This window comes from Dendrobates tinctorius, unplaced genomic scaffold (assembly GCF_039654945.1).
Source record: "Dendrobates tinctorius isolate UK_male_01 unplaced genomic scaffold, ASM3965494v1 ptg000254l, whole genome shotgun sequence".
NCBI classification, from domain to species: Eukaryota; Metazoa; Chordata; class Amphibia; order Anura; family Dendrobatidae; genus Dendrobates; species Dendrobates tinctorius.
Window position 1 is genome coordinate 178,335 of NW_027361921.1, and position 25,486 is coordinate 203,820.

At 45.8% G+C, this 25,486-nt stretch overlaps 1 protein-coding gene across 5 annotated transcripts in view; it reads right to left on the reverse strand.

Annotated features, from left to right (window-relative positions):
• Positions 1-1,027: 1,027 nt before the first annotated feature.
• Positions 1,028-25,486, reverse strand: part of CALCRL (calcitonin receptor like receptor) — a 325,809-nt gene continuing 301,350 nt past the window's right edge. For all 5 annotated transcript variants that reach the window (XM_073558079.1, XM_073558078.1, XM_073558081.1 and 2 more), the window contains exons 12-13: positions 1,945-1,986; positions 1,028-1,730 (exon numbers count right to left, since the gene is read on the reverse strand). In XM_073558079.1, coding sequence (XP_073414180.1) covers positions 1,509-1,730; positions 1,945-1,986 — 264 coding nt within the window. In that variant the 3' untranslated portion in view covers positions 1,028-1,508. The remainder of the gene's footprint in view (positions 1,731-1,944; positions 1,987-25,486) is intronic.

The following is a 25,486-nucleotide window of genomic DNA, read 5'->3' on the forward strand; positions in this document are numbered from 1 at the left end:
ACTGTTCCACTGTTTTCTCCGTCACTTTCATGACCCTGGGCAATAAGTTCCTACTCAGCATAAAATAAGAAAACCTGGTGTCAGCCCCCGGGTCCTGCGCTATGCCATTATTGATGGTTACATTGATGTTCCCTTATAGTTAGGTCCCTATGTTGGACGGACCCGATATTTTTGTCGGTCACCCATAGCCACAGGAATGTCGGCTTTAGGCTACACCACCTCCTCATCCCCCACAAGGACACAGAAGGGAAACCCTTCAGAATCTGGGAGTGGTAATACTTCTTTAGGGTAAATCCGTTTCTTAACAGAACAACTGAACCATGTCCCCTTCCCCTATAGGTCCCAGGGAGATTGGTGACCCTCGTGAGGGCCACACTGCCTCTCCATATGATCCCTGGGAAGAAGGTGGGCATCAGCTGCATTTATGGGGATGCTAAAGACTATCCAGTGGCCAGAGTGGTCATTGAGACAGCCCGAGGTACTGAGTCCCATGAGGTCCAGGATTTATTGCACTTAATTATCATAGACTAGAACTTTGTGCTGTTTTGGGACTTGTGGGGGGAAGCAGAGACTTTGACTGCTCGGGTAAGAAACGGGTTGGCCCTAAAAAAGTCTCACCAACTCCACAGTTTGATGGGTTTCCCTTCTGTGTAATGGGAGAAGAAGAGAAGGTAGTATCCACTGAGGAAGACTTTCATTAGTTTTTTTAGATTAAACAATAACCCTAAGGTTTCTCAAGCCTCTCCTCAAACAATCCGTGAAAAACAAACAGCACACAGATGGCATCCGAATGCTGTCTGATTTCATCATGGACCCATATAATTGCGTTGGCTAGTTTATTTAATTCTAGACTCGGCTCAAAATTGGACTTGTCTCTATGATTTTGTCTGGAATATTTGATCCCAAAAAAAATACGAACAAGTGAACAGCTCCACTGACTATGAAAGGTACGTGAAAAACATAAATAAAACTTACATGAGAAAAACTGAAGTTTGAATGATACCTTAGTCTAAGAAAAAAAGCACCATTAAAGAGCAAGTGAACAATTTTATTATATGGCTTTAATGTAGTGGTTTTTCATTTCAACAAATTACATGCTTTTCCCTTTTATAAGAGCTTTCATAGTTAAAATAACAACAAGAAATCAAAATGTGAACTAAAGACTTTAGCTGAAATATTTATGCGTCAAAATACATAATAATGATGTGTATGTCAGTGTAACAAAAAAGGGAAATATACCTCTGCATTGGCACGTAAACAAAAATATCTTATGTCTAAGGAAAAATCAACATAAGAAGTCGTCATTCACAAACTTCTTTTATAAGTGTAACACAAGTGCAAACAAACTTTTATGCAGTTAATAGCAAATATACTTTGCATAAAAAGTAGATATAAATATATATTGAAACACTCTTAATATGTTTAGATATTGCATTTAGACAGCAGCCATAAACAGTAATAAATGCAGCAGTCATAAACAGTAATACTTCAGCAGACACACGCACACTTCACATATAAGGCTTTTCTGGTTTATAAGAAATATTTTCCATGTCATGATAGTTTTTTCCATTTGAATTCTCATTGCTATAGTCATGGGAATATGTGGTACCCTGGGCTTCACTAATTGACGATATGGTGTATGAAGCCGATCGGAGACCATCGGAGTGCGCAAAGCTATTCCCAAACTGAATTCTGTACTGATTCCAGTGCCTTTTCAGGACAGCTTGCACCTAGAGATAATGACATTATTACTGAAAAATTATAACAAATTAGTATTAAAAATCAGCAGTTATAAAAGATGTAACACAGTTTTGGCATTTCCATATATGAGACAATTAATAATATATATTTTGTCAGATCCACTTCACATTACATTAGCCATCAAACCGATAAGTGATTCACACATTGCAGACAAGAGAAGCACTACTACTAAAACAAACTTACCTCTCCATTAAAGAAACAGAAAATAGTTGCAACTAGTAATCCCTGTTGAAAAAAAAAAACACTGAAATTAAAGATTTATTCAGAAAGGCTGAAACTATGTAGCAGAGATATGGTAGATGTAAGTGTGACATTTTGGGGAACAGGGTCACCTAAAATGCAAAGATACCCAAAGGCAATTATCTACCAACTTCAAGTAAAGTATACATTTTAATTAAAAAGGGGTTGTCCTGGACTGTGATACTTCTGGCATATCCTGAGGTCATCAATATCACATTGACAACAGTCCAACTTCCAGGTCTTGTAGCTCAGCTCCTATTCACTTCAAAAGGAGATGAGTGGCAGTACTTGAGAACCGGGGTTTTGGCTTTGTATACACAATTTAAAGGGAACCTGTCATGTCATTTCAAGCATCTAAACTGTCCCTAGTGTGTGGTTAGTGATGCATTGTGCATCACTTACACATTTTTTCATTAAAAATGGCACTGTAATGATGTCCAAAAATCACTTTATATACTTACATAGTACCTTCTCGTTTAGTCATAGGGGTGTGCTTTATTTACTGTTCAGTCACGGCGTTTCCGCCCACTCCATTGGATTGATTTCCCTGGTTGTGCCGACGTCACTGTAATCCCATGCTTGCGTAGTTTGGCACTTGGAGCAGCGCTTGTGCAGTGTACAGCGGGCAGATGTGCTTGCTCAGTGTGTAGCCTACAGCACGCCGCGCCTGCGCAGTGCTGAGCCGGGAGCCACACATCACAGCGCATGCGTAGCTTCCCGGTCGATTCTGTTCAAGCATTACCGGCTCCACACTACTTACTGCGCAAGCGCAGCTGCACATTTGACACTGCGCAAGCGCGGCTCCAAGCGCCACACTGTACAAGTGCAGGATTCCAGTGATGTTGAAGCAGAACGTCTGTGACTGAACAGAAAATGAAGCACACCCCTATGACTAAACGAGCAGTTACTACATAGTAATATAAAGTGCTTTTTGGACATCATTACAGCACCATTTTAAAAGAAAAAAACATGTTAGTGATGCACAATGTATTACTAACAATGCACTAGGGACAGCTTAGATTCTTGAAATGATGTGACAGGTTCCCTTTAATTCCAGTCGATTCTGAAGGCTTTTACAGCAAATTAATAGGGTAGCCAGATGTGTGGCCCTCACCAATCTAATATTGATGATCCATCTTATGGCTACGTATAGTAAGATTAAGAATTCTAACTTGGGTCTTTTAGAAGATCTTTGCCTTTTTTTTAAAGAACAAATTAAGATGACACCATCTATACTCCACTCAGAGGATGAGCTTCAACTATCATAATTCCTGGGCAACCTCTCGAACACCACAGAAGTTTTTTATGGCAGGCTGTGACTCATAACCAGTCAGATATTGTATACATTTTATAATGTGCATGTCTATTTGTACATTAGAATAAGTAAGGAGAAGTGGGTTCCTTGTGGTGAGCTTCTGCCAATGTAGTCATATGAGGGCTTGTTTTTTGTGAGACAAGTTGTGGATTTGAGCGACACCATTCATTTTATCTTAGACTATAATATGAAAACGGGAACATAAAAACGATTCTGGCATAATTTTTGGGGTTTTGTTTTCTTGGCATTCTTTATGTGGCAAAAATGACCTGGCAATATGACTTTCCAAATCAGTATAATTATGGTGATACCAAACGTGTAGGTTTTTTTGTTTGTTTTGTTTCTATTTTACGGGCGATAAAAAATTGGAATTTTTTTTTTGGGAGAAGACGTTTTTTGAGTGATGAGTTGATGATTTTATTTATGCAATTTTGAGGTTGTTTAGTTGTTTTGATCACTTTCTATTGCATTCTTTTGAGGATTAGCTACATTAAAAATGCAATTCTGGCATTTCAATTTTTTTTACCAACTACAGCTTTTCTGTTTGGGTTAAATAATTTTATATTTTGATAAATTGGACTTTTACTAAGAGACTTTTTCATTTCATTATTATTATTATTATCATTATTATTATTAAAAAAGGGTGGGAGGAGTTAAGACTTTTTATATACCGGTACTTTATTTTTTTCTTCTGATTTCTAAAAGTTTGATTTTTTTTTTAATTTACCTTAGGAAATCTGAACCTGCAATTGTCTGATCGCTTGCTTTATAAAATGCTGTGCCACAGTGCTGCAGTATGTGAACAAAATTATGTTTTCCTATGAAGTCCATGCGGAGATGGCTGTCATGGTAGCCTCCAGCAGCCTTGACAACTCACCGGCCTACATCGATTGTGTTGCGGAGGACCAATGAAGCCAGTGAGTGTGCACACCAGCAATCTACTATTTAAGTACTGCTATCAGTGATTGACAGCGGCTTTAAATGGTTAAACTGCAGCAATTGGCACACTCTGGTCACTGCTCATACAGCAACATGCCTATTATAAATCACAGCCAGTACGCCTAGGAAGGATGCGAGCTCAGCTCCTACCCGAACATGTGATGTACTATTACATGACATGTCAGTTAGGGGTGAAACACCCATTGTCCGTGGATTTCCACCACAGTAAGGCAGGTTTTACATTTGCGTTTCGGTGCGCAGCGTATGATCCGTATAGATCCGCATGTGTACAGATCTTTAACATGGTGTACGCAGTGATTTGCAGAACATGCGTTGTTTTGCGGTGTTTAGCGAACACAACATGTTGCATTTTTTGAGGAGTCAAAAATCCACCAAATATGCGCATGCATTACTGTCTATGGGAACGCATTGGAACGCAAGAACATGCATACAAATGCGTTCGAAACTCATACGCACTTCAGACTGAACATGTCCAGGAAGTTGTTTTCAGCCACACCTTCAAAAAACGGGTATAAAAGGTGGTGAGGACACAGCAAGGTCATTCCTCTCAAGACTCTGGATCCGAGCACAATACACTGGATGTAAGTATAGAAGCTTTGAAAATGTCTGTCTGTCTTTGCATTCTGTACTCTGTACTAATTTTTCTCTCTGTTCCTTGTAGACTGTTTGCTGATCTGATCCCGTCCTGGTGCTGCCTTCCTGTTGGTGCTGTCCTGTGCTGCCTGACTGCTGTGCTGTTGGACTACTGCCTGTAATGTAAGTATTGTTGTCCAATTTATTTTTTTTTGGCTACATTGTGCTTGGCTCTTACCAAGTTTAATTTTTATCTTTTCTTTTCTCTAGTGTTTCACTTGACTGCTGCCTGCTAATCCAACATGTCCTCCACTGAAGTTTCCGAAACTGGACATGACAGTGATTATGTAATCACATTTGACTTACTGATTGGTATGTACAGTGGGGAAAAAAAGTATTTAGTCAGTCAGCAATAGTGCAAGTTCCACCACTTAAAAAGATGAGAGGCGTCTGTAATTTACATCATAGGTAGACCTCAACTATGGGAGACAAACTGAGAAAAAAAAATCCAGAAAATCACATTGTCTGTTTTTTTTCATTTTATTTGCATATTATGGTGGAAAATAAGTATTTGGTCAGAAACAAAATTTCATCTCAATACTTTGTGATATATCCTTTGTTGGCAATGACAGAGGTCAAACGTTTTCTGTAAGTCTTCACAAGGTTGCCACACACTGTTGTTGGTATGTTGGCCCATTCCTCCATGCAGATCTCCTCTAGAGCAGTGATGTTTTTGGCTTTTCGCTTGGCAACACGGACTTTCAACTCCCTCCAAAGGTTTTCTATAGGGTTGAGATCTGGAGACTGGCTAGGCCACTCCAGGACCTTGAAATGCTTCTTACGAAGCCACTCCTTCGTTGCCCTGGCGGTGTGCTTTGGATCATTGTCATGTTGAAAGACCCAGCCACGTTTCATCTTCAATGCCCTTGCTGATGGAAGGAGGTTTTCACTCAAAATCTCACGATACATGGCCCCATTCATTCTTTCATGTACCCGGATCAGTCGTCCTGGCCCCTTTGCAGAGAAACAGCCCCAAAGCATGATGTTTCCACCACCATGCTTTACAGTAGGTATGGTGTTTGATGGATGCAACTCAGTATTCTTTTTCCTCCAAACACGACAAGTTGTGTTTCTACCAAACAGTTTCAGTTTGGTTTCATCAGACCATAGGACATTCTCCCAAAACTCCTCTGGATCATCCAAATGCTCTCTAGCAAACTTCAGACGGGCCCGGACATGTACAGGCTTAAGCAGTGGGACACGTCTGGCACTGCAGGATCTGAGTCCATGGTGGCGTAGTGTGTTACTTATGGTAGGCCTTGTTACATTGGTCCCAGCTCTCTGCAGTTCATTCACTAGGTCCCCCCACATGGTTCTGGGATTTTTGCTCACCGTTCTTGTGATCATTCTGACCCCACGGGGTGGGATTTTGCGTGGAGCACCAGATCGAGGGAGATTATCAGTGGTCTTGTATGTCTTCCATTTTCTAATTATTGCTCCCACAGTTGATTTCTTCACTCCAAGCTGGTTGGCTATTGCAGATTCAGTCTTCCCAGCCTGGTGCAGGGCTACAATTTTGTTTCTGGTGTCCTTTGACAGCTCTTTGGTCTTCACCATAGTGGAGTTTGGAGTCAGACTGTTTGAGGGTGTGCACATGTGTCTTTTTATACTGATAACAAGTTTAAACAGGTGCCATTACTACAGGTAATGAGTGGAGGAAAGAGGAGACTCTTAAAGAAGAAGTTACAGGTCTGTGAGAGCAGAAATCTTGATTGCTTGTTTCTGACCAAATACTTATCTTCCACCATAATATGCAAATAAAATGAAAAAAAAACAGACAATGTGATTTTCTGGATTTTTTTTTCTCAGTTTGTCTCCCATAGTTGAGGTCTACCTATGATGTAAATTACAGACGCCTCTCATCTTTTTAAGTGGTGGAACTTGCACTATTGCTGACTGACTAAATACTTTTTTTCCCCACTGTATTGACTGGCAATACTATGCATGTGGTAAATCATGTATTTTTTTTACAAGAACTTGTAACGGGGTCTACCCAAGCTGGGGTACCTTTTTCAGTACCACCCCGTGTTTTCGGAGGTCCGCTCTGCGTTGGCTGGAGTCTGAATGAATGACGCTGGCTGGAATTCCTTGGTTACATGGGCGCATATAAAAGATCACTGCTTCTCCACGTATTTCCAGTCTGACAACACTTTACACACAGGTCAAAGAATACATCACACAGATACAGAGGGCAGGCCAATAGAAAAGCGGCAGGCCAGACATGCATTACAAAAGTCGCAGGTGGCCGGAGCCTGCCGATGTTTACTGTGGGAATCACAAAGGTGGGGGGAGGGCGGACAAAAGGAGAATATTGTGTCCCCTCTGCCCAGGGGCGCAGCCTGTGGGTTGATGCATTAGGGACATGCATCTCACATAGAACCTATTATACATACATATAACTGCACAACATATTCTGGGTGCTGAGTGGTTCTGTAACACGTAACAGAACTTTCCAGTGCTGAAGTAAAGGAGCAGTCAAGTGGAAATGAGTCGTCGATCTCAAGTTGCTGAGGAGGAAAGACGGTGTGTAAGTAGCCTTTATTAGAGTTTTAATTGAATTTTTTTTCAGTTTTACTTACAAATTCTTTTTTTTGTATTTCATCTATAGGTTCCACAATGTTAAGGACAGCGTGACATAGATAGCGACCTACTTATTCAAACTGTATAAGAGCGAGCAGCGTTGTGGGACCCCGTGATTGGAATCAATCCCACTCAGCCTTGATCCGACGACTTTGGGAAGAAGTAGCCAGATCGCTGCTGGATGATTGGGACTGTGCCACGCCACATGCCAGAAAAAATTTTGGTTAGTATTGCAATGTGGTCTGACGTGGCAGTGAACTTGTAGGTGCATTGATATACAATTAATTTTTTCCCCCTTCTCAGTGAAGAGAATAAAAGCCCGTTGGCACTCGATGAAGGATCGCTTCAATAAGGACATGAGAGAGAAGACATTCGGGTTCGAAGTGTTGCTGCTTGAAAAATCAGAAAATATAAGTACCATCAGCAGCTTTTTTTTGTAGCCTGCGGTTGCTCAGTGATCGTGAGTATCTTTGGTGTTGTCTTACTATAATTTAAACTTTTTATTTTTTTACTAATGTTTTTCATTTATTTTCAACACACAATCTGGAGCAGCACAACTGAACCTGGATCATCTTCAATTTGAGAGGTCCTTCATCGACCAGCCAACGAACCGGCACAATCTCAAACATCCACCAGCGATGGAGCAACCAGGCAGGCTTCACAGGCTGGGGAACAGGCAGCCGGTCCAGCAGGTTTTCCCCTCTCCCATCTCTCTGCCTCTACTTTACTTGGGTCTGCTCGCCAGCGGCAGATGTCCTGGGAGAGGTCACTCATTTCCGAGTTTATTCACTTAAGTTCGACTTTCCAGGATGGGATGAAGGCGTTTTTAGAAAGAATGGACAGTGGGTTCACTCAGGTGAACACACTCATCCAGGATTTCCACAGATGCCTTGACCGCCTTAATAGATCGGCGCAACATTTTTTTTTCCTCAATAGACCGGTGCGTGACAAAAAAAACTACCGCTTGATTTCCAGCTGAACGTAATGTAAGCCTGCCAGGCTGCTTACAGCCAGGCGTTACAGCAGTCCCGATATCAGCAGCAGGCACAAAGTTCTTTCCATACAGGTCAACAAGCTCCAGCACAGCATCAGTGGCAGAATCCGCCAGCACCTTTCCCAACATCACAAGGACTTGGATACCGTCTGCTCACCAAGTGACCTATCCACCACCACAACCACTGCTGGACATTAGGACTGTTCCAACAGTACCCAGCTACACCATGCAGCCGACTGCAGCAGCCCAGCCTTCCACTTCCACCACGCATCCGAGTGCAGCAGCCCAGCCTTCCACTTCCACCATGCAGCCGAGTGCAGCAGCCCAGCCTTCCACTATGCAGCCGAGTGCAGCAGCCCAGCCTTTCACTATGCAGCCAAGTGCAGCAGCCCAGCCTTCCACTTCCACCATGCAGCTGAGTGCAGCAGCCCAGCCTTCCACTTCCACCACGCAGCCGTGATGAAGCAAACAAGAAGGATTTAATCTGTGCAGTGTGTCTATATATATGTAGAAATCCCATGAGACACGCCTATTGGGTGTCTGGTGTCATATCGAACGCATGCGCATAAACAATGCAAACGCATGCACAAGCAGCATTTTTTCCATCATGCGTAAGGTGATGCCAATAAAAACCGCTGTGCAAACATGCGGTTTGCATGCGTTTTTGCACGAGGATGATACGCTGCGGACTCAAACGCTAATGTGAACCTAGCCTAAGTGATGGCATTTCTGCAAGATATGCCAATAATATGTGATTATGGACCTGCACCTGTACTCAGAAATAAATAAATCTGTTTTTTTTAAAGAATTTCCTGGTGCTCGTTCCTGTAATGTCACGTGTGACTGGATACACCGCCTCCAGCAGGGCGAATTTCTATAACATCCATGACCCTGGATACACCGCCTCCAGCAGGGCGAATTTAAACAGAGTTAAGGGAAACACCGGGGAAACAGTTACAATGGAGGGCCCTGCAATAGGGAACGGGGACGTGGAGACCTCCTGCACTCCCCTGAGTCAGTGTCCCTACACTCCTGACGATCCCTAGGCAGGTCCCGCACCTGGCGACGAGCTGGATACCTCAAATCCCTAGCTCGCCCTGCACCCATCCCTTTCTAGTGAACTGGATGGTGCAGAAACTAATTCTACCACTGCACTAATACACACACAAGGAAAGTCAAACAGGGAAAAACACCACTTAGCTTTGCTCTGTTGCTCTTGCTCCCAGCAGCAGAGTATGACACCAAAGTTCAGCTTCACCTCTGAAGCTCGACACCTGAATTCAGCTTCCGCCTGAAGCTATTACACCAGAGCTCCCCTGAACTGCCAGGAACTACTCTCTCTGTGGTTCCTTCCTTCACCAGACTTGGTTGGAAATGAGCAATTTCACCAACAGTCAGTGAGACCACCTGCTACTCCTTTATAGGTAGCAGCCAGGGAATCACACCTGCTTCATTATCACGTGCAATAACACTAGCGGCCACCGGGGGCAACTAACCAAAGAAACCAGAGTGTAATGACCCCAACGGCCACCGGGGGCAAAACTAGAACTAAAACAACCACAGTGTAATGACCCTAATGGCCACCGGGGGAAAAACTAACTTTAAGTAAACAGCTTAAAGGAAAAAAAAGGTTATTGGGCAAAATCTGTCATAATCCAACCTCCATCATGAGAGTTCCTGTCCACCTAATTTTAAGGGAACTGGAGCAGAGCCACATACACTTTCTTTGCCTGCTGATCAGGTTCTCCTCCTTTGACATGACATAAAAGGGGCAACATTTGGTAATAATGCAGCTAGCAAGAGATTCTTGAATGTTGCACATCTTAATGTGGTGGGCCACTGGGGAGGTGCAAGATGTTGCAGAAGGGCCAGCTGTAGTCCCACTGGCAGCAGATAATGATGTCACGGTAGCTGAAGTGGGTCGCTGGACCCCTGAACACTTCCCTAGTGTCCAAAACAATTGTCAATAGCGGAAGGTGGCAATTGTGGATGGCATACAATGGGTACAGAAAGTATTCAGTCCCCTCTAAATGTTTCACTCTTTGTTTCATTGCAGCCATTTGGTAGATGCAAAAAAGTTTGTTTTTGTTCTCATTAATGTACACTCTGCGCCCCATCTTGACTGAAAAAAAACAGAAATGTAGACGTTTTTGAAAATTTATTAAAAAAGAAAATCTGAAATATCACATGGTCATAAGTATTCAGACCTTTTGCTCAGTATTGAGTAGAAGCACCCTTTTGAGCTAGTACAGCCATGAGTCTTCTTGGGAATGATGCAATAAGTTTTTCACACCTGGATTTGGGGATCCTTTGCCATTCTTCCTTGCAGATTCTCTTCAGTTCCGTCAAGTTGGATGGTGAAGGTTTGTGGACAGCCATTTTCATTTCTCTCCAGAGATGCTCAATTGGGTTTAGGTCAGTGCTCTGGCTGGGCCAGTCAAGAAAGGTCACAGAGTTGTTCTGAAGCCCCTCTTTTGTTATTTTAGCTGTGTGCTTATGGTCATTGTCTTGTTCGATGGAAGGTGAACCTTCGTACAAGTCTGAGGTTGTTAGGAACGGCGGAACGCACTAAATAAAAATAATAATAAAGTGCGTTCGCAGCTCGGGGTCCACCGTGCAGTAGGTGTTACGACCGCTGCTGAGTGATGGCAGGCGCAATATGGCGGTATAATGCGCACGGGTTCAACTTCACCCGTAGTGCGCAGAGCGGGCTCTGTTCACACACAGACGCCGCAACACAAAAACACAAAGAACACTGTACCTGTTAGTGTCACAGGGTTCAGTAAAATGCACACACGGTATCTGGTCACAGGAGCAGGCCCTAAGACAGAGGAGCTGCGTCCTTCTAGACCTACCGTGTGTGCGGTGTCGCTACTGCGAGCGCCAAGAGGGGCTGCAACTGCAGCGCGGCGTAGGGCACTGCCGCTCGACAAGGCTGGAAGGCAAGCGCAATGTCGGACGCTAGCGTAGAGTACAGTGGCTTAAGGCTTGCCACTGACTGGCGCTGACTACTAAACTAAATCCCTAACCACATGCGTAATATCAGAGGGAAGGGGTTTCAAATGAGTCAGTCACCAGAATCATCCATCCATCACCATTCACACATAGCAAGTATAATCTACACTAGCGCATGGCGGAACGGCCATGCGCGTTTTTTATAGCCGTGCGGGACCTTCCAGATCTCCGAGATGGACCAATGAGATCTGGAACAGGACCTAGGCACATAACTTCTGATCTCCAATGGGAGATCGTCTCGTGAGCATGCCCAGTAGGAGCACAGAGGGACTTAGTCTCTGGAGAAGTCTGCTGCAAAGTAATCTCCTCTGCAGTAGAAAGACAGCAGGAGACCACAGAATGTGAGGCTCTAGATTCCTGCAGAGCAGACGCAGAAACCCGACGCCTAACAGAGGTCCAGAGCACTCTGGAAGAGGTTTTCATCCAGTATATCTCTGTACTTTGCCGCATTCATTTTTCCCTCAATGGCGACCAGCTGTCCTGTCCCTGCAGCTGAAAAACACCACCATAGCATGTTGCTGCCACCACGTTTCACTTTTGGGATTGCATTGGGCAGGTGATGAGCAGTGCCTGGTTTTCTCCACACATACCACTTATAATTAACACCAAAAAGGTCTATATTCGTCTCATCAGACCAGAGAATCTCATTTCTCATAGTCTGGGAGTCCTTCATGTGTTTTTTAGGAAACTCTATGCAGGCTTTCATATGTCTTGCACTGAGGAGAGACTTCCGTCGGGCCACTCTGCCATAAAGGCCTGACTGGTGGAGGGCTGCATCTCTGGAGCTCAGCCACAGGGATCTTGAGGTTCTTCTTTACCTCTCTCACCAAGGCTCTTCTCCTACGATTGCTCAGCTTGGATGGATGGCCAGGTCTAGGAAGACTTCGGGTGGTTCCAAACTTTTTCCATTTAAGGATTATGGAGGCCACTGTGCTCTTAGGAACCTTGAGTACTGCAGAAATTCTTTTGTAACCTTGTCCAGATCTGTGCCTTGCCACAATTCTGTCTCTGAGCTCCTTGGCCAGTTCCTTTGACCTCATGATTCTCATTTGGTCTGACATGCACTGTGAGCTGTGAGGCCTTATATAGACAGGTGTGTGCCTTTACAAATCAAGTCCTATCAGGTTAACTAAACATAGCTGGACTCCAATGAAGGAGTTGAACCATCTCAAGCAGGATCACAATAAAATGGACAGCATGTGCTTAAATATGAGTGTCTGAACAAAGGGTCTGAATTCTTATGACCATGTGATATTTTAGTTTTTTGTTTTTAATAAATTTGCAAAAATTTCTACATTTTTGCTTTTTTCAGTCAAGGATCGGGTGCAGAGTGTACATTAATGAGAAAAAAAAGAACTGTTTTGCATTTACCAAATGGCTGCAATGAAACAGAGTGAAAAATTTAAAGGAGTCTGACTACTTTCTGTACTCACTGTATAATACTGTTACAGGTAAATGGGGTTAATGAAGTTTAAGATTTCTTGGCTTTGTGAGCCAGGTACTGTCCTTGACCTGTTATATTAACTAGAAAAAGAAAAACACATATTAATCTGGTAAATCAGAGTATATAAATGCCAAGAGGGCATAGCATTCAAGAAGGATATATGGTGAGGTACCTAGTCCCTGTACCGAGCAGGTAGGATACCTTTTGTAGTCTGCTCAGAGTAAGCTACTGTCCATTGATTGGAGATCAGTTCAGGTTCTGTGGTCACTTGAGGTGGAAGAAAAGTATTTTCTGTTGAGGTAGGAATGAACTGATGATAGCCAGGATACACAAATTGTAGAGCAAAGATAAGTTCAGCGAGGCTCGGCAATCTTTCGGATGAATCTGGAGGATTTTGTGTTCCAATCAAAGGTCACTTGGGTAGTGGTGACTCCCTCAGGAGTTCTTCCTTAAGACTAGAGATGGGCCACCACCCTAGTGTTCGAATTCGATTAGTCAAATTGGGGGGGTGTTCGTCAAACACCATTGAAATCAATGGCAGGCAAACACAAACACATACAAACACATAGAAAACACCTTCAAAGGTGTCCAAAAGCTGACAAACTACTCAGAAGACACAACAAACACATGGAAAAGTGACAAGTACATATAGTAATGCGAAAATAAAAGAGGCGGAGGAGTAAAAGGAGGAGGAGACAGAGATATAGGCATGTCATGCCCTTCTAAAATCATGTAAAACACAGCAAGGGGACTCCAACAAGAGTCTCCATTTCTTTCAAAAATTTGGGCACAGACACCACTTAAGTGGCATCAATTGCCCCAGAGTTGCAAGCTTAAAATGGTGACTTTCATGCAGTACATTCAAAAATCCACAAGCCTTTAGTCTCCCCAGGATGACACAGGGGTAGAAAAGTCCTTGCGGATCCATGACCTGTTCATCTTGATGAACGTTAGTCTGTCTACATTGTCACTGGACAGCCGCGTGCGCTTATCTGTCAGCACACCACCAGCAGCGCTGAAGACACGTTCAGAGAGAACGCTGGCTGTGGGGCACGACAAGATCTCCAAGGCGTGAGTGGCGAGCTCAGGCCATTTTTCCAGATTGGAAGCCCAAAATGAGCAAGGGTCCAGTTCCACAGTCATGGCATCGATGTTCACGTGGAGATACTCCTGTACCATCCTCTCTAGGCATTGACTATGTGTCAGACTTCTTGTCTCTTCTGGCCTTGCAAAGGATGGCCTAAAAAATTGGTGAAATTATTCCACAAAATTGCTGTTACCACCAGATACGATGTTACTGTTACGGTTTGAGTGATGACTCGACAGTCCCATCGGTTGGCAAGTTAGAGCTGTGAGATTCACTATGTGCACCACTGGTGTTTTGTGGAAAAGCACATCTAAGATTCTGTAACAGCTTCTGCTGATACTCCTGCATGCGTGAATCCCTTTATATGGCAGGAATTATTTCGCCAAATTTACTCTTGTACCGGGGATCTAAGAGTGTGGCAACCCAGTAGTCGGCATTACTTCGAATTCTGACAATCTGAGGGTCATGTTGCAGGTAGTGCAGCAAGAAGGCACTCATGTGTCTTGCGCATCCAGGAGGACCAAGTCCCTGTTGTGTTGGTGGTGGCGAGGTAAGAATCATGTTTCCTTCCTCTGCCCTCTCCCCCCTACCTCGCATAACAGAAATGTGATCAAGGTCTCCCTAATCTGATGAGTCTTCCATGCCCATCGCCAGTTCATCCTCCATTTGTTCCTCGGCTCCTGCACCTTCCTCAACAGTTTGGTTGCTACCATGCGCCCTCATTAATCCATCTCCCCCACCCTCCTATTCCTGCCACCTTGGTGCTGCCGACCGTCTGGACCTTGGAGATCTTGTTATCCGTTCCACATATGACTCCTTCTGTGTCACGACTGCAGCCGCAGACGCGGCCCAGCAGGCGCCTCCATGCCGATGGCGAGGGGCGGGCGTCCCCCGGGGACGCAATATGGACCCTCTATACCACAGAGGGGGACCCGGGCCTACCCGAACTAGAGAAGGGCATCGAACGGGATACTGTGGCAGCTGAGCATGTGGACAAGGACACGTAGGACTTGATGACACCGCACAACTTCAGGTATAAATAAAGTAAAATTTACTTAAAGTAAAGTCACAGTACATAGACAAAACAGGGCTAAACCAGGCTCCTGATTCCACACCTCACAGAAGGGTACCACCCAGTGGACCCCAAGGCACCATCGGATCACCGAGGCACACATAAGCAGGACATCGGGACACAGGCAGCACGTCAGGACACATGAGGTCATCAGGACATCAGGACACACGAGGTCATCAGGACATCAGGACACACGAGGTCATCAGGACACCAGGACACACGAGGTCATCAGGACACACGAGGTCATCAGGATACACGAGGTCATCAGGACATCAGGATACACTAGGTCTTCAAGACGCAGGCAGGACATCAGGGTCACCCACAAGACATCAGAGTCACCGGCAAACATCAGACAGGAGTTGTTTGGTTCTGGACATCCAACACCACCTACAGGCACCACTGCAGTCACCCGCTCCAAGCAGCGGTCATCAGGTTCCAGACTGCGGTCGTCAGGCTCCGGGCATCAGACCTAGGAAGGAACTCAAGCGTGATGGTACTAACACCGCAGGATTGCTGGGCCTGCATGGAGCTAGCACCGCATGGTAGTCAGAGCACAGCATAATAGATGCTCAGCAGGAACACCGGTTACAAGAGTCTCAGAGTCACTGGGTGCGGGGCTCCAAACACAGAGGGATTCCAGGAACATAACACAGCAGACAGTTCAGACATGGTCAGGTACAGGATCAAGGATTCAAGGCCGGATACACCGCCTCCAGGGCAGGGCGAATTTAGACAGGGTCAGGTACAGAACAGGTACAGGAACATGGAATAAGGCCCGGATATACCGCCTCCGGGGCAGGGCGAGGGAACAGGACAAAACAGGAATCAAGGCAGGGAATTTGGTACCATAACCGAGACAGACGAGGTCCACAGACACGAGACACACATAGCAAAGTCCAGGAGCTTTGTGAGTTTTGAGTAGCTCTGGCCCCGCCCATAGGGCAGGGTAAGTTTATAAAGGGGCTGCCCCTCAGCAATTGGATGGGGACAGCATTTCAAGCACACACACTAACCCTGATAAAAGCAGGGAAGGTGTGGTTGCGCACGCCCTAAGCACACACAGAAACCATTGCAGCACAATCCGTGCAGGAACTGCAGCTTAGAGCACCTGGCATTGCCTGCAAGCCTAGACACATGTGGAAAGTCATGCACTAGCTGCAAATGACCTCACAACCCGCGGACAGCTTCCACAGCGGCGACCAGGGACCGCACATGCGAATGGTCAAGCAGCAGAGCAAAGACCTAACACCACATGTGCAACTACGCAGCAGAGCAGGGAACTGAGCAGGCACCATACAGGTAACAGCCAGCAGTATCCCAGCTCAATTAGGGGGAAAGGAGTAAGGAGTTAAAGCAAACACATGCATTGTCACGCCCGACAAGCAGATACATACAGAACGGCATGACATCCTGTACTTCCTCCCCCTCCTCTTGTCCCACCACTTGACTCCGAATACTACCGAATAAAGTATGCTCCAGCATGTAAATAACCGGAATAGTCATGTTGATAATGGCATCGTCAGCACTAAACATCTTCATAGCCATTTCAAAACTCTGCAGAAGGGTGCATAGGTCCTTGATCTGAGACCACTCCAGCAGCGTGATCTGCCCCACCTCTGGATCTCGTTGGCCCAGGCTATACGTCATAACGTATTGCACCAGGGCTCGTCAGTGCTGCCACAGTCGCTGCAACATGTACAGAGTTGAATTCCATCGTGTTGGCACATCGCATTTCAGCCAGTGAACTGGCAGGCCGAACGACTTCTGTAGAGATGCAAGTCGTTGAGCTGCGGGATGCGAATGGCGGAAGTGAGCACACAGCGACCGTGCCCTCTGCAGAAGCCCATCTAGGCCGGGATAGTGGGCTAAAAATTGCTGGACAACCAGGTTCAAGACATGAGCCATACAAGGCACGTGTCACATTGCCCCGGCGAAGGGCCGCTGTCACGTCGCCGTCAGACACAGGGACTGCTGTTCCTGCCTCGGCCACTGGGAGGCGCCGGACTGTCATGTCACCATCAGATACAGGGACTGCTGTTCCTGCCTCAGTCACTGGGAGGCGCCGGACTGTCACTTCGCTGTCAGATACAGGGACTGATGTTCCAGTCTCAACCACTGGGAGGTGCCGGGCGGTCACGTCACCGTCAGACTCGGGCACGGCTGTTACTGCCTCAGCCACTAGGAGGCGCTGTGGTTTCCCCGAGGGTGGTGGTGACAGAGAAGGGGTTCCTGCGCAGGCATCTGGTGGGCGCAGGCGCCGCTCCTCTGTCAGTCATGAACGGGTTGGTGCGTCACTATCTGACCTGGTTCTGGGGGCGGTCCAAATGACATCATGAGACTTTGAACCTGTGAGGGATAGCCTGATTTTTTCTGCAGCATATGTATTTTTAATTATGAGATAAGCTATCTATAGCTGCATTATTCTATTTTTCTGAGCCTTTTTTGATTACGAGATAAGTTTACAGCACTTCAGCACTTTCCTTCTATAAGGAAATATTTATGTCTACCCATTAGGGTTTTTTCCGGGCATATTTGTTTGTGTGTGTTTTTCTGTGTATCCCTTTTTTTGTTTTGCTAGGGTGATACAGGGCTTTTAGGGCTACCGACGTTGAGCAGGGGCGCCACATCGTCAACAACTAGGGTGCCAACCTCCGCGGCCAGGAAGGGACACATTAGTGTTCATTAGGGAGAGGTTCCCCCCTTCCTTTGATAATAATCTTTTTTGTGTGTCTTGTATCTAGTCACTAATCTAAACCCATTATCACCCAGCATTTAGGTTTTCTATATTTTTTATGATTATTTTATTAAAGGTTTATTTTTAGGGGTCTTTTTCTATTTTGTGCTCTCTTGGTTCACATATTTTTTTTGGTCCCTATACATATTTATTCTGAGGTTTCTTCAAGATCCAACCCATTAAGGAATGGGTACAACCCAAGTCTCTTAAAGCGCTGCAGCGATTCTTAGGGTTCGCAAACTATTATCGCAAATTTATCAAATGTTTTTCGGAGATAGCTAAACCACTCACGGATTTGACCCGGAAAGGGGCGGATGTGGTTAATTGGAAGCCTGAGGCACTTCAGGCATTTTCTGTTTTAAAAGAATGTTTTGCGTCTAACCCAATATTGATTCAGCCTGATCTAGACCGCCCTTTGTTGTAGAGGTTGATGCCTCTGAGGTTGGAGTAGGAGCAGTGCTATCACAAGGCACGGCATCCCTCACTCAACTTCGTCCATGTGCCTTCTTTTCCCGAAAATTATCTTCCACTGAGAGGAATTATGATACAGGGAATCGGGAACTGTTGTCAATAAAATGGGCCTTCGAGGAATGGCGCCACTTCCTCGAAGGTGCGAAACATAAGATCACCGTGATCACGGATCACAAGAACCTAACCTACTTGGAATCAGCAAAAAGACTGAATCCTAGACAGGCAAGGTGGGCCCTGTTCTTCTCGAGATTTGATTTTGCGATCACTTTTCGACCAGGTACTAAAAATGTAAGGGCAGATGCCCTCTCTTAAAGTTTTTGCCCCTCACAGGCCGAGGACTCTGAACCAGCTCCAATATTGACCAGCGGGATTGTTGTTTCGGCTGAGTCCTTGGATCTTCTGGAGGAGATTCGTAGATCCCCAGAACAAGCCCCTGACACTACGCCTCCCCAAAAATTGTTTATTCCAGCCACATTCCGCCTGCAAGTTCTGAAGGAATCGCATAATTCCATCCTTGCAGGGCATCCAGGTATAAATAATACCATCAGACTGGTGACAAGGAATTTTTGGTGGCCAACTGTAATAAAGGATTGTAAGGACTATGTACTGGCTTGTGAAATCTGTTCTTTTGCTAAGTCTCCCCATAATTGCCCTGCCGGCTGGCTCCAGTCCTTGTCTACCCCTGAGGGTCAACGGACTTTATTACTGACCTCCCGCCCTCAGAAGGGAAGACGGTTATCTGGGTGCTGGTGGATAGGTTAAGTAAGCAGTGTTATTTCGTTCCTCTGGACTACCTAATTCCGAAACACTAAGTAAACTGTTCATTATTCATGTTGTACGACTGCATGGCGCTCCTGTGAATATTGTGTCTGACAGGGGTACCCAGTTCATTTCGAAATTTTGGAGGGCGTTCTGCAAACGCATTGGCGTTGAATTGTCCTTCTCCTCTGCCTACCACGCTGAAACCAATGGTCAAACCGAGGGCGCCAACCAAGCTCTGGAACAATATCTCCGTTGTTATGTGTCTGAGCATCAGTCCAATTGGGTGGAACATCTGCCGTTAGCAGAGTTCGCCCTGAATAATCAGTACCAGGAGTCCATCAAGACTACCCCTTTCTTCTGCAATCTTGGGCTGCACCCACGCTTTGGCTTATTCTCTGCTAAGATGTCAGAGCTCCCTGGGGTAGAAAGATCTATACATCAGTTAAAGACGATTTGGGCAGAAGTGAACACAAACTTGAAAGGGGCTCAGGTTAGACAAGCTTCGGCTGCTAACAGACTGCGATCCAAAGGGCCGCACCTGGGAGTTGGAGACAAAGTCTGGCTTTCTACCAGGAATATTAGTCTTAAAGTGTCGTCTGCCAAACTTGGTCCCAGGTTCATTGGTCCGTACGAAATTATTGAGGTGATTAACCCAGTAGCTTTTCGTCTAAAACTCCCTCAGTCATTCAAACTGCCAAATGTTTTCCACAAGTCTCTCCTCAAATTGTACCGCTCCCCAATTCATCCTGTCTGGTCCCCTCCTCCTCCAGTTTTGGTCGGGGGTGCCTTGGAATACGAAGTCCAGGGTATCCTTGACTCTCGCTTAGTGAGAGGGTCCGTGCAGTATCTGGTGCACTGGAAGGGCTGCGGTCCGGAGGAGAGGTCCTGGGTCCCTGCTGGTGACATTCATGCCAAGGGGTCGATCAGGAAATTTCACCTCCTTCACCCTAACAAACCAGGTTTTGAGGGTCCGGAGGCCCCTGTTAGAAGGGGGGGTACTGTCACGTCGCCGTCAAACACAGTGACTGCTGTTCCTGCCTCGGCCACTGGGAGGCACCGGACTGTCACCTCACCATCAGATACAGGGACTGCTGTTCCTGTTTTGGCCACTGGGAGGCGCCGGACTGTCACGTCGCCGTCAGATACAGGGACTGCTGTTCCGGTCTCAACCAGTGGGAGGTGCTGGGCGGTCACGTCACCGTCAGACTCAGGGACGGCTGTTCCTGCCTCGGCCACTAGGAGGCGCCGTGGTTTTCCCGTGGGTGGTGGTGAAAGAGAAGTGGCTCCTGCGCAGGCGCAGGCTCCGCTCCTCTGTCAGTCATGAAAGGGTTGGTTATTGCAAAAAAAAAGGGGAGACAAAAAAGCGCAATAGGGTCTTATCCACGTTACAAAAGACAGTATATCATGAAATATGCTCACCTGGTTAGGATGAGATAAGAGCGTGTAGGTAGCGGCTGCTGCAGATCCACAGGTCTTCAGCGACCAAAGAAATCATGAATCCAAAGGGAGTTTGTAGCTATATTCCGCGCTGCCGCTTTAGACAAATTCCAGGAGAATGCTGTATGATTGCAGTGGTTTTATTCTACGCGTTTCAGGGGTCTCATGCCCCCTTCATCAGAAAATACCACAAATACATACAGGTATCACAGACATAAATAGGTTTGAAAGGATGCTGGATTTAAAAAAAAAAAAATGAGTGCCAACAAGTCAGATGGTGCAGTGTCAAAGTTCAATGACACCACATGATTAACAGTTAACCTAAGATATATTACAAAAGAATACGTATTTTAAAAGATTTTTTGATTAAATTTTCGTTTACAAAACAGATAATAAAGTCAAATTTACGATTTAAACAAAAAAAAAAAAAAAAAAGGAAGGGGGGGGTTTATTCCTGTTTAGAGGTGGATACCTTACAAGTGGACTATCGTATGGAAACAGCAAACCGCTTTTTTTCATTGAAAGCATTGCAATCTTTATACAAAAAGGGGAAAAAAGTAAAAACATAATTTTAATTCTTTACCAATAAAAAATATATAATTTTAGTTAAATTCTAAAAAATTAAATATAAAGTTATTTTTTAGTATAGAGGTAATGGGTTTAAAAAATAATAAAGGATGCTAAAAGCAGCAACACACGAGAAGCTGCACAGCAGTCAGCGCTGCTCAGAATGAGAACGCAGACAGCATGGATTCATTACTTCACTGATACAAAGATCATGGGCAAATTTTAGATTTAACATGAAGCACATAAAAAAAGGGGGTTAATATCAGATGCAGCAACACACAGGACGCTGTGCAGGAGCCCACTACTGCTCAAGTAAAAACACAGGATAAAGCAGCAGAGTGAATGGGTGGCTTCATTAATAGATAAGATCGCAGGCAGCTTTTGTGTTCAACACGTGACACATAAGTCTTTTCACTGTGAAGGAGTGGCAGTAACATTCTTGCACTGTTCACTAATCTCTATGGCTAGGCAATATATACATGGGAGCTGAGTTAAAGGAGAAATGAGATACTATTATCAGCCGGGGTCATTCTTTCATGTCAGACTAGTAGAATTAGTAGCGCTTACCCGGGCTTAATTAAAGAAAAAAAAAAAAAGAAAAAAACTCTTCAAAAAATTCTTCAAAAAATGCAACTAACAGAAATAATGTTTAAGACAGAGGTATGAAAGTGGTTGCTCCCAAGGGCAAAAGGAGCTAAACCTGATAGGAGGCTATACATACATATATACTCTGACCTTGGCCTGGTTTTTTGACGCTGCGACTGCCTAACGATTTTATACCTCTGCCTCCCTCCCGGTTTATGAATCGGACCTTGGCCTGGATTTAACTCTGCTACTGTCTGCCGTTTTTGTACCTCTGCTGCACGCCTGGATTAGACTTGGATTCCTGACTACGCTTTTGGTCCCGTTTTTTAACCCCTTTCTGGCGACCATCCTGCTCTGGTCCGCTGCTCTTATTCAGACAGCTACCTCCTGGGCTCTGCTGTAAATCCAGATCCCTTTATAGGGGTAAAGGGTATCGGGGTTGCTCGGGGTGCTGTCTTACTGCAGCCCAGACTCGCAGACAGACGTCACAGCCGCAACCAGGTTTGCAGCATTGTCACACATGGCCTTCCCTGGCTGCAGGTTCAGTGGAAACAACCATTGATGAAACTCGGTCTACAGAGCTGACCACAACTCCACAGCTGTGTGACTCACATTTCCCAGACATTTCAACGTAAACACCGCCTGATGCCGTTGAGCCCTGCTGCCAGCATAGTGTGCAGGATTCCTTCTGCGCAGTTAGAACGCGGATGGCATTACCAGACAGGCTTTGGATGCAGGTGGAGGACCGAGATGAGGTTGAGGAGGCAGGAGCAGTGGAGGAACTTCTACAAACAGAGGATTGACGCACAACTCATGGGGACAGCAAGACTTGTACAGCAGCCCCTTCTGCTGTCACCATAGTTACCCAGTGCCCAGTCACCGACATGTAACGACCCTGTCCATGCTTACTCCTCCAAGTGTCTGTGGTGAAATGCACCCTGTCACACGCAGAGTATCTCAAGGAAGCAGTGATGTTGTGCGACATGCTGGTGTAGCGCAGGCACAGCTTTCTTTGAGAAGTAGTGGCGACTGGGCATCTGGTACTGGGGCACTGCGACGGACATAAGGTCTCGAAAATCCTCTGTGTCCACCAGGCGGAAAGGCAGCATTTCTGTAGCCAACAGCTTGCAGATGGTGAAATTCAACCTCTTAGCTTTGTCATGGCTAGGAGGAAATGGTCTTTTACTTGCCCACATCTGAGGGACCAAGGGCTAGCTACTGTGCTGACTCGGGGTTGAGTAGGGTGTCCCCGGCAAACTGCTGGTCTGTGAGTGAGGTGCAGGTGGAGATATTATGTTGTTGCCTTCATCCAAAGGTGGTGCTCTTGATGTCGGAGAGCGCTCAACACCAGCAGGTGTTTCCACTTCCAAAAGAACTGACGACCTGTCAATCACACTGGCTGTTGCGGGTAAAGAGGTGGAAGGTCTGCGTCCAAAAGCATGTGCGACTGCTGTCCCCACAGTCACAGAGGATGAAGAAAACGCGGATACACTTGATGGGGTAGATGGTGTTGGCCCGGCCCACTAGGCCGCATTGTAGCACAGTGAGCTTCTCACTGCGACATGCTTCATATCCATGTGACGGTTCATGCATGAAGTACTCAAACTATTGATATTTTGGCCTCTACTTAGATTTTGGTGACAAATCTTACAGATAACATGAGTTGGGTCATCCTTTGTGACCTCAAAAAAGGCCCAGGCTAGGCAAGGCTTAGAGCCCATACGACCGGAAGAGCCACCACGACTTCTCCTCAGAGGCAGAGTTGTGGTTGAGGATGCAGTTGTTGACGTGCTTCCAGTACTCAGTCTCTGTCTAGGAAGGCGCAACCTAACCTCGTCGTCACTAGCATTCTCCTACACCTCCTCTGCTGACCTCATCGACTGACTGTGAGTTGACAGTAAGTGGGATCTCCAACCTCGTCATCATCACTCTGTGTGTTCTCACACCCGTCGTCCTCAGAGCCAACCTCTTCCTGCTCTGACCGAAAGGTCAAGTTGTCGTTCCAATCAGGTATCTCAGTCTCATCAGCATCTTCCTCATTGTCTCCAGCAACAGGAGTTACAGTTTGGGAATGAGGGTCTACATTATGCTCAGAACCTTCTTCATCTGGGCCTGGATCCGACTCACAAAGCTTCTGGGCATCAGTGCAGATCATTCCCTCATCTGGACTCACAGAAGCTTTGGAGCAGACCTTTGATTCCCAGACTATAGTATGAGAAAACAGCTCTGCAGACTCAACCATCTGTGTTACCCCATACTCAGACGGGCGGCGGGAGACTTGGGAGCTGTGAGGAAGCAAGTGCGATTGGGGTGACACCTCTGAGGACTGGAGTATTTGTGATGTTGAAGTTGAGGTGGAGGAGAGCCCACTTGATGGAGCGCATGATATCCACTCAAGCACCTGCTCTTTTTGTGCCTCATCTACAATTGGTAGCGATGGTCGTGTTCGTAAGAAAGGGATCATATCAGATTGTCCACGAAATGAAGTAGACATCTTAGTTTGGCTGGAAGATGGTCTTTCTTCTGCAGATGTTACTGTTGCTTTACCACCTACCCCACGGAGACAAACTGTTTTTCCCTTTCCAACACGCCTATTCCCCTTTCCACCAGCAACAGGCCTTTTGCCACTCATCTTGGAGGTTAACTAATTGGCAACTCTGTAGTTGTTGGCACAAAAAACTATAGATGGAGACCGAGCAGAGCTGAGTGGCCAAACTGTGGTACTAGGCCCAAAGGATTGCCTGGGCTGGATGCAGTTAAAAATTGTTATTAGATGTGACAGGCGGTGTAGCTTGCTTCACAGGTGGGCTACTCCGCTGACTACCAGACACTGCTACTAGGCCCAAAGAATTGCCTGGGCTAGATGCAGTTAAAAATTATTATTAGATACACAGGCGGTGTAGCTTGCTTCACAGCTGGGCTACTCCGCTGACTACCAGACACTGCTACTAGGCCCAAAGAATTGCCTGGGCTAGATGCAGTTAAAAATTGTTGTTAGATACACAGGTGGTGTAGCTTGCTTCACAGCTGGGCTACTCCCCTGACTACCAGACACTGCTACAAGGCCCAAAGGATTGCCTGGGCTAGATGCAGTTAAAAATTGTCATTAGATACACAGGCGGTGTAGCTTGATTCACAGCTGGGCTACTCCGCTGACTACCAGACACTGCTACTAGGCCCAAAGGATTGCCTGGGCTAGATGCAGTTAAAAATTGTTATTAGATACACAGATGGTGTAGCTTGCTTCACAGGTGGGCTACACCACTGACTACCAGACACTGCTACTAGCCCAAAAGGATTGCCTGGGCTAGATGCAGTATAAAAGTGGCTACTAAAGACAGGTGGTGTAGCTTTCTTCACAGCAGTCCTACATTACTAGCCCCAAAGGATTGGCTGAGCTAGATTTGGCCAGATGCTGTGAAAAACACTTGCACAGCACTGGCGGCACAGACCTGCCTGGCAAAAAGTGCTATGAACTGCTCTAACCTAGCCCTCAAAAGGGCTGATATTACAACTAGTCCCTACTTCTCTGAACTAGCCCTCAAAAGGGCTGATATTACAACTTGTCCCTACTTCTATGAACTAGCCCTCAAAAGGGCTGATATTACAACTAGTCCCTACTTCTCTGAACTAGTTGTAATATCAGCCCACTAGTCCCTACTCCCTAAACCCATCTCTCTATCTAACTTGAAATTCGCTCGCTATCTGGCTGACTGACACTGTACAGCGCCCACAGCAGCAGCGGTGCTGTCTGACAGAGCTGCAGCACTGAGGAAATGGCGGCGACAGGGAAAATGGCTGGGTCTTATAGGGCAAGGACATACACAGC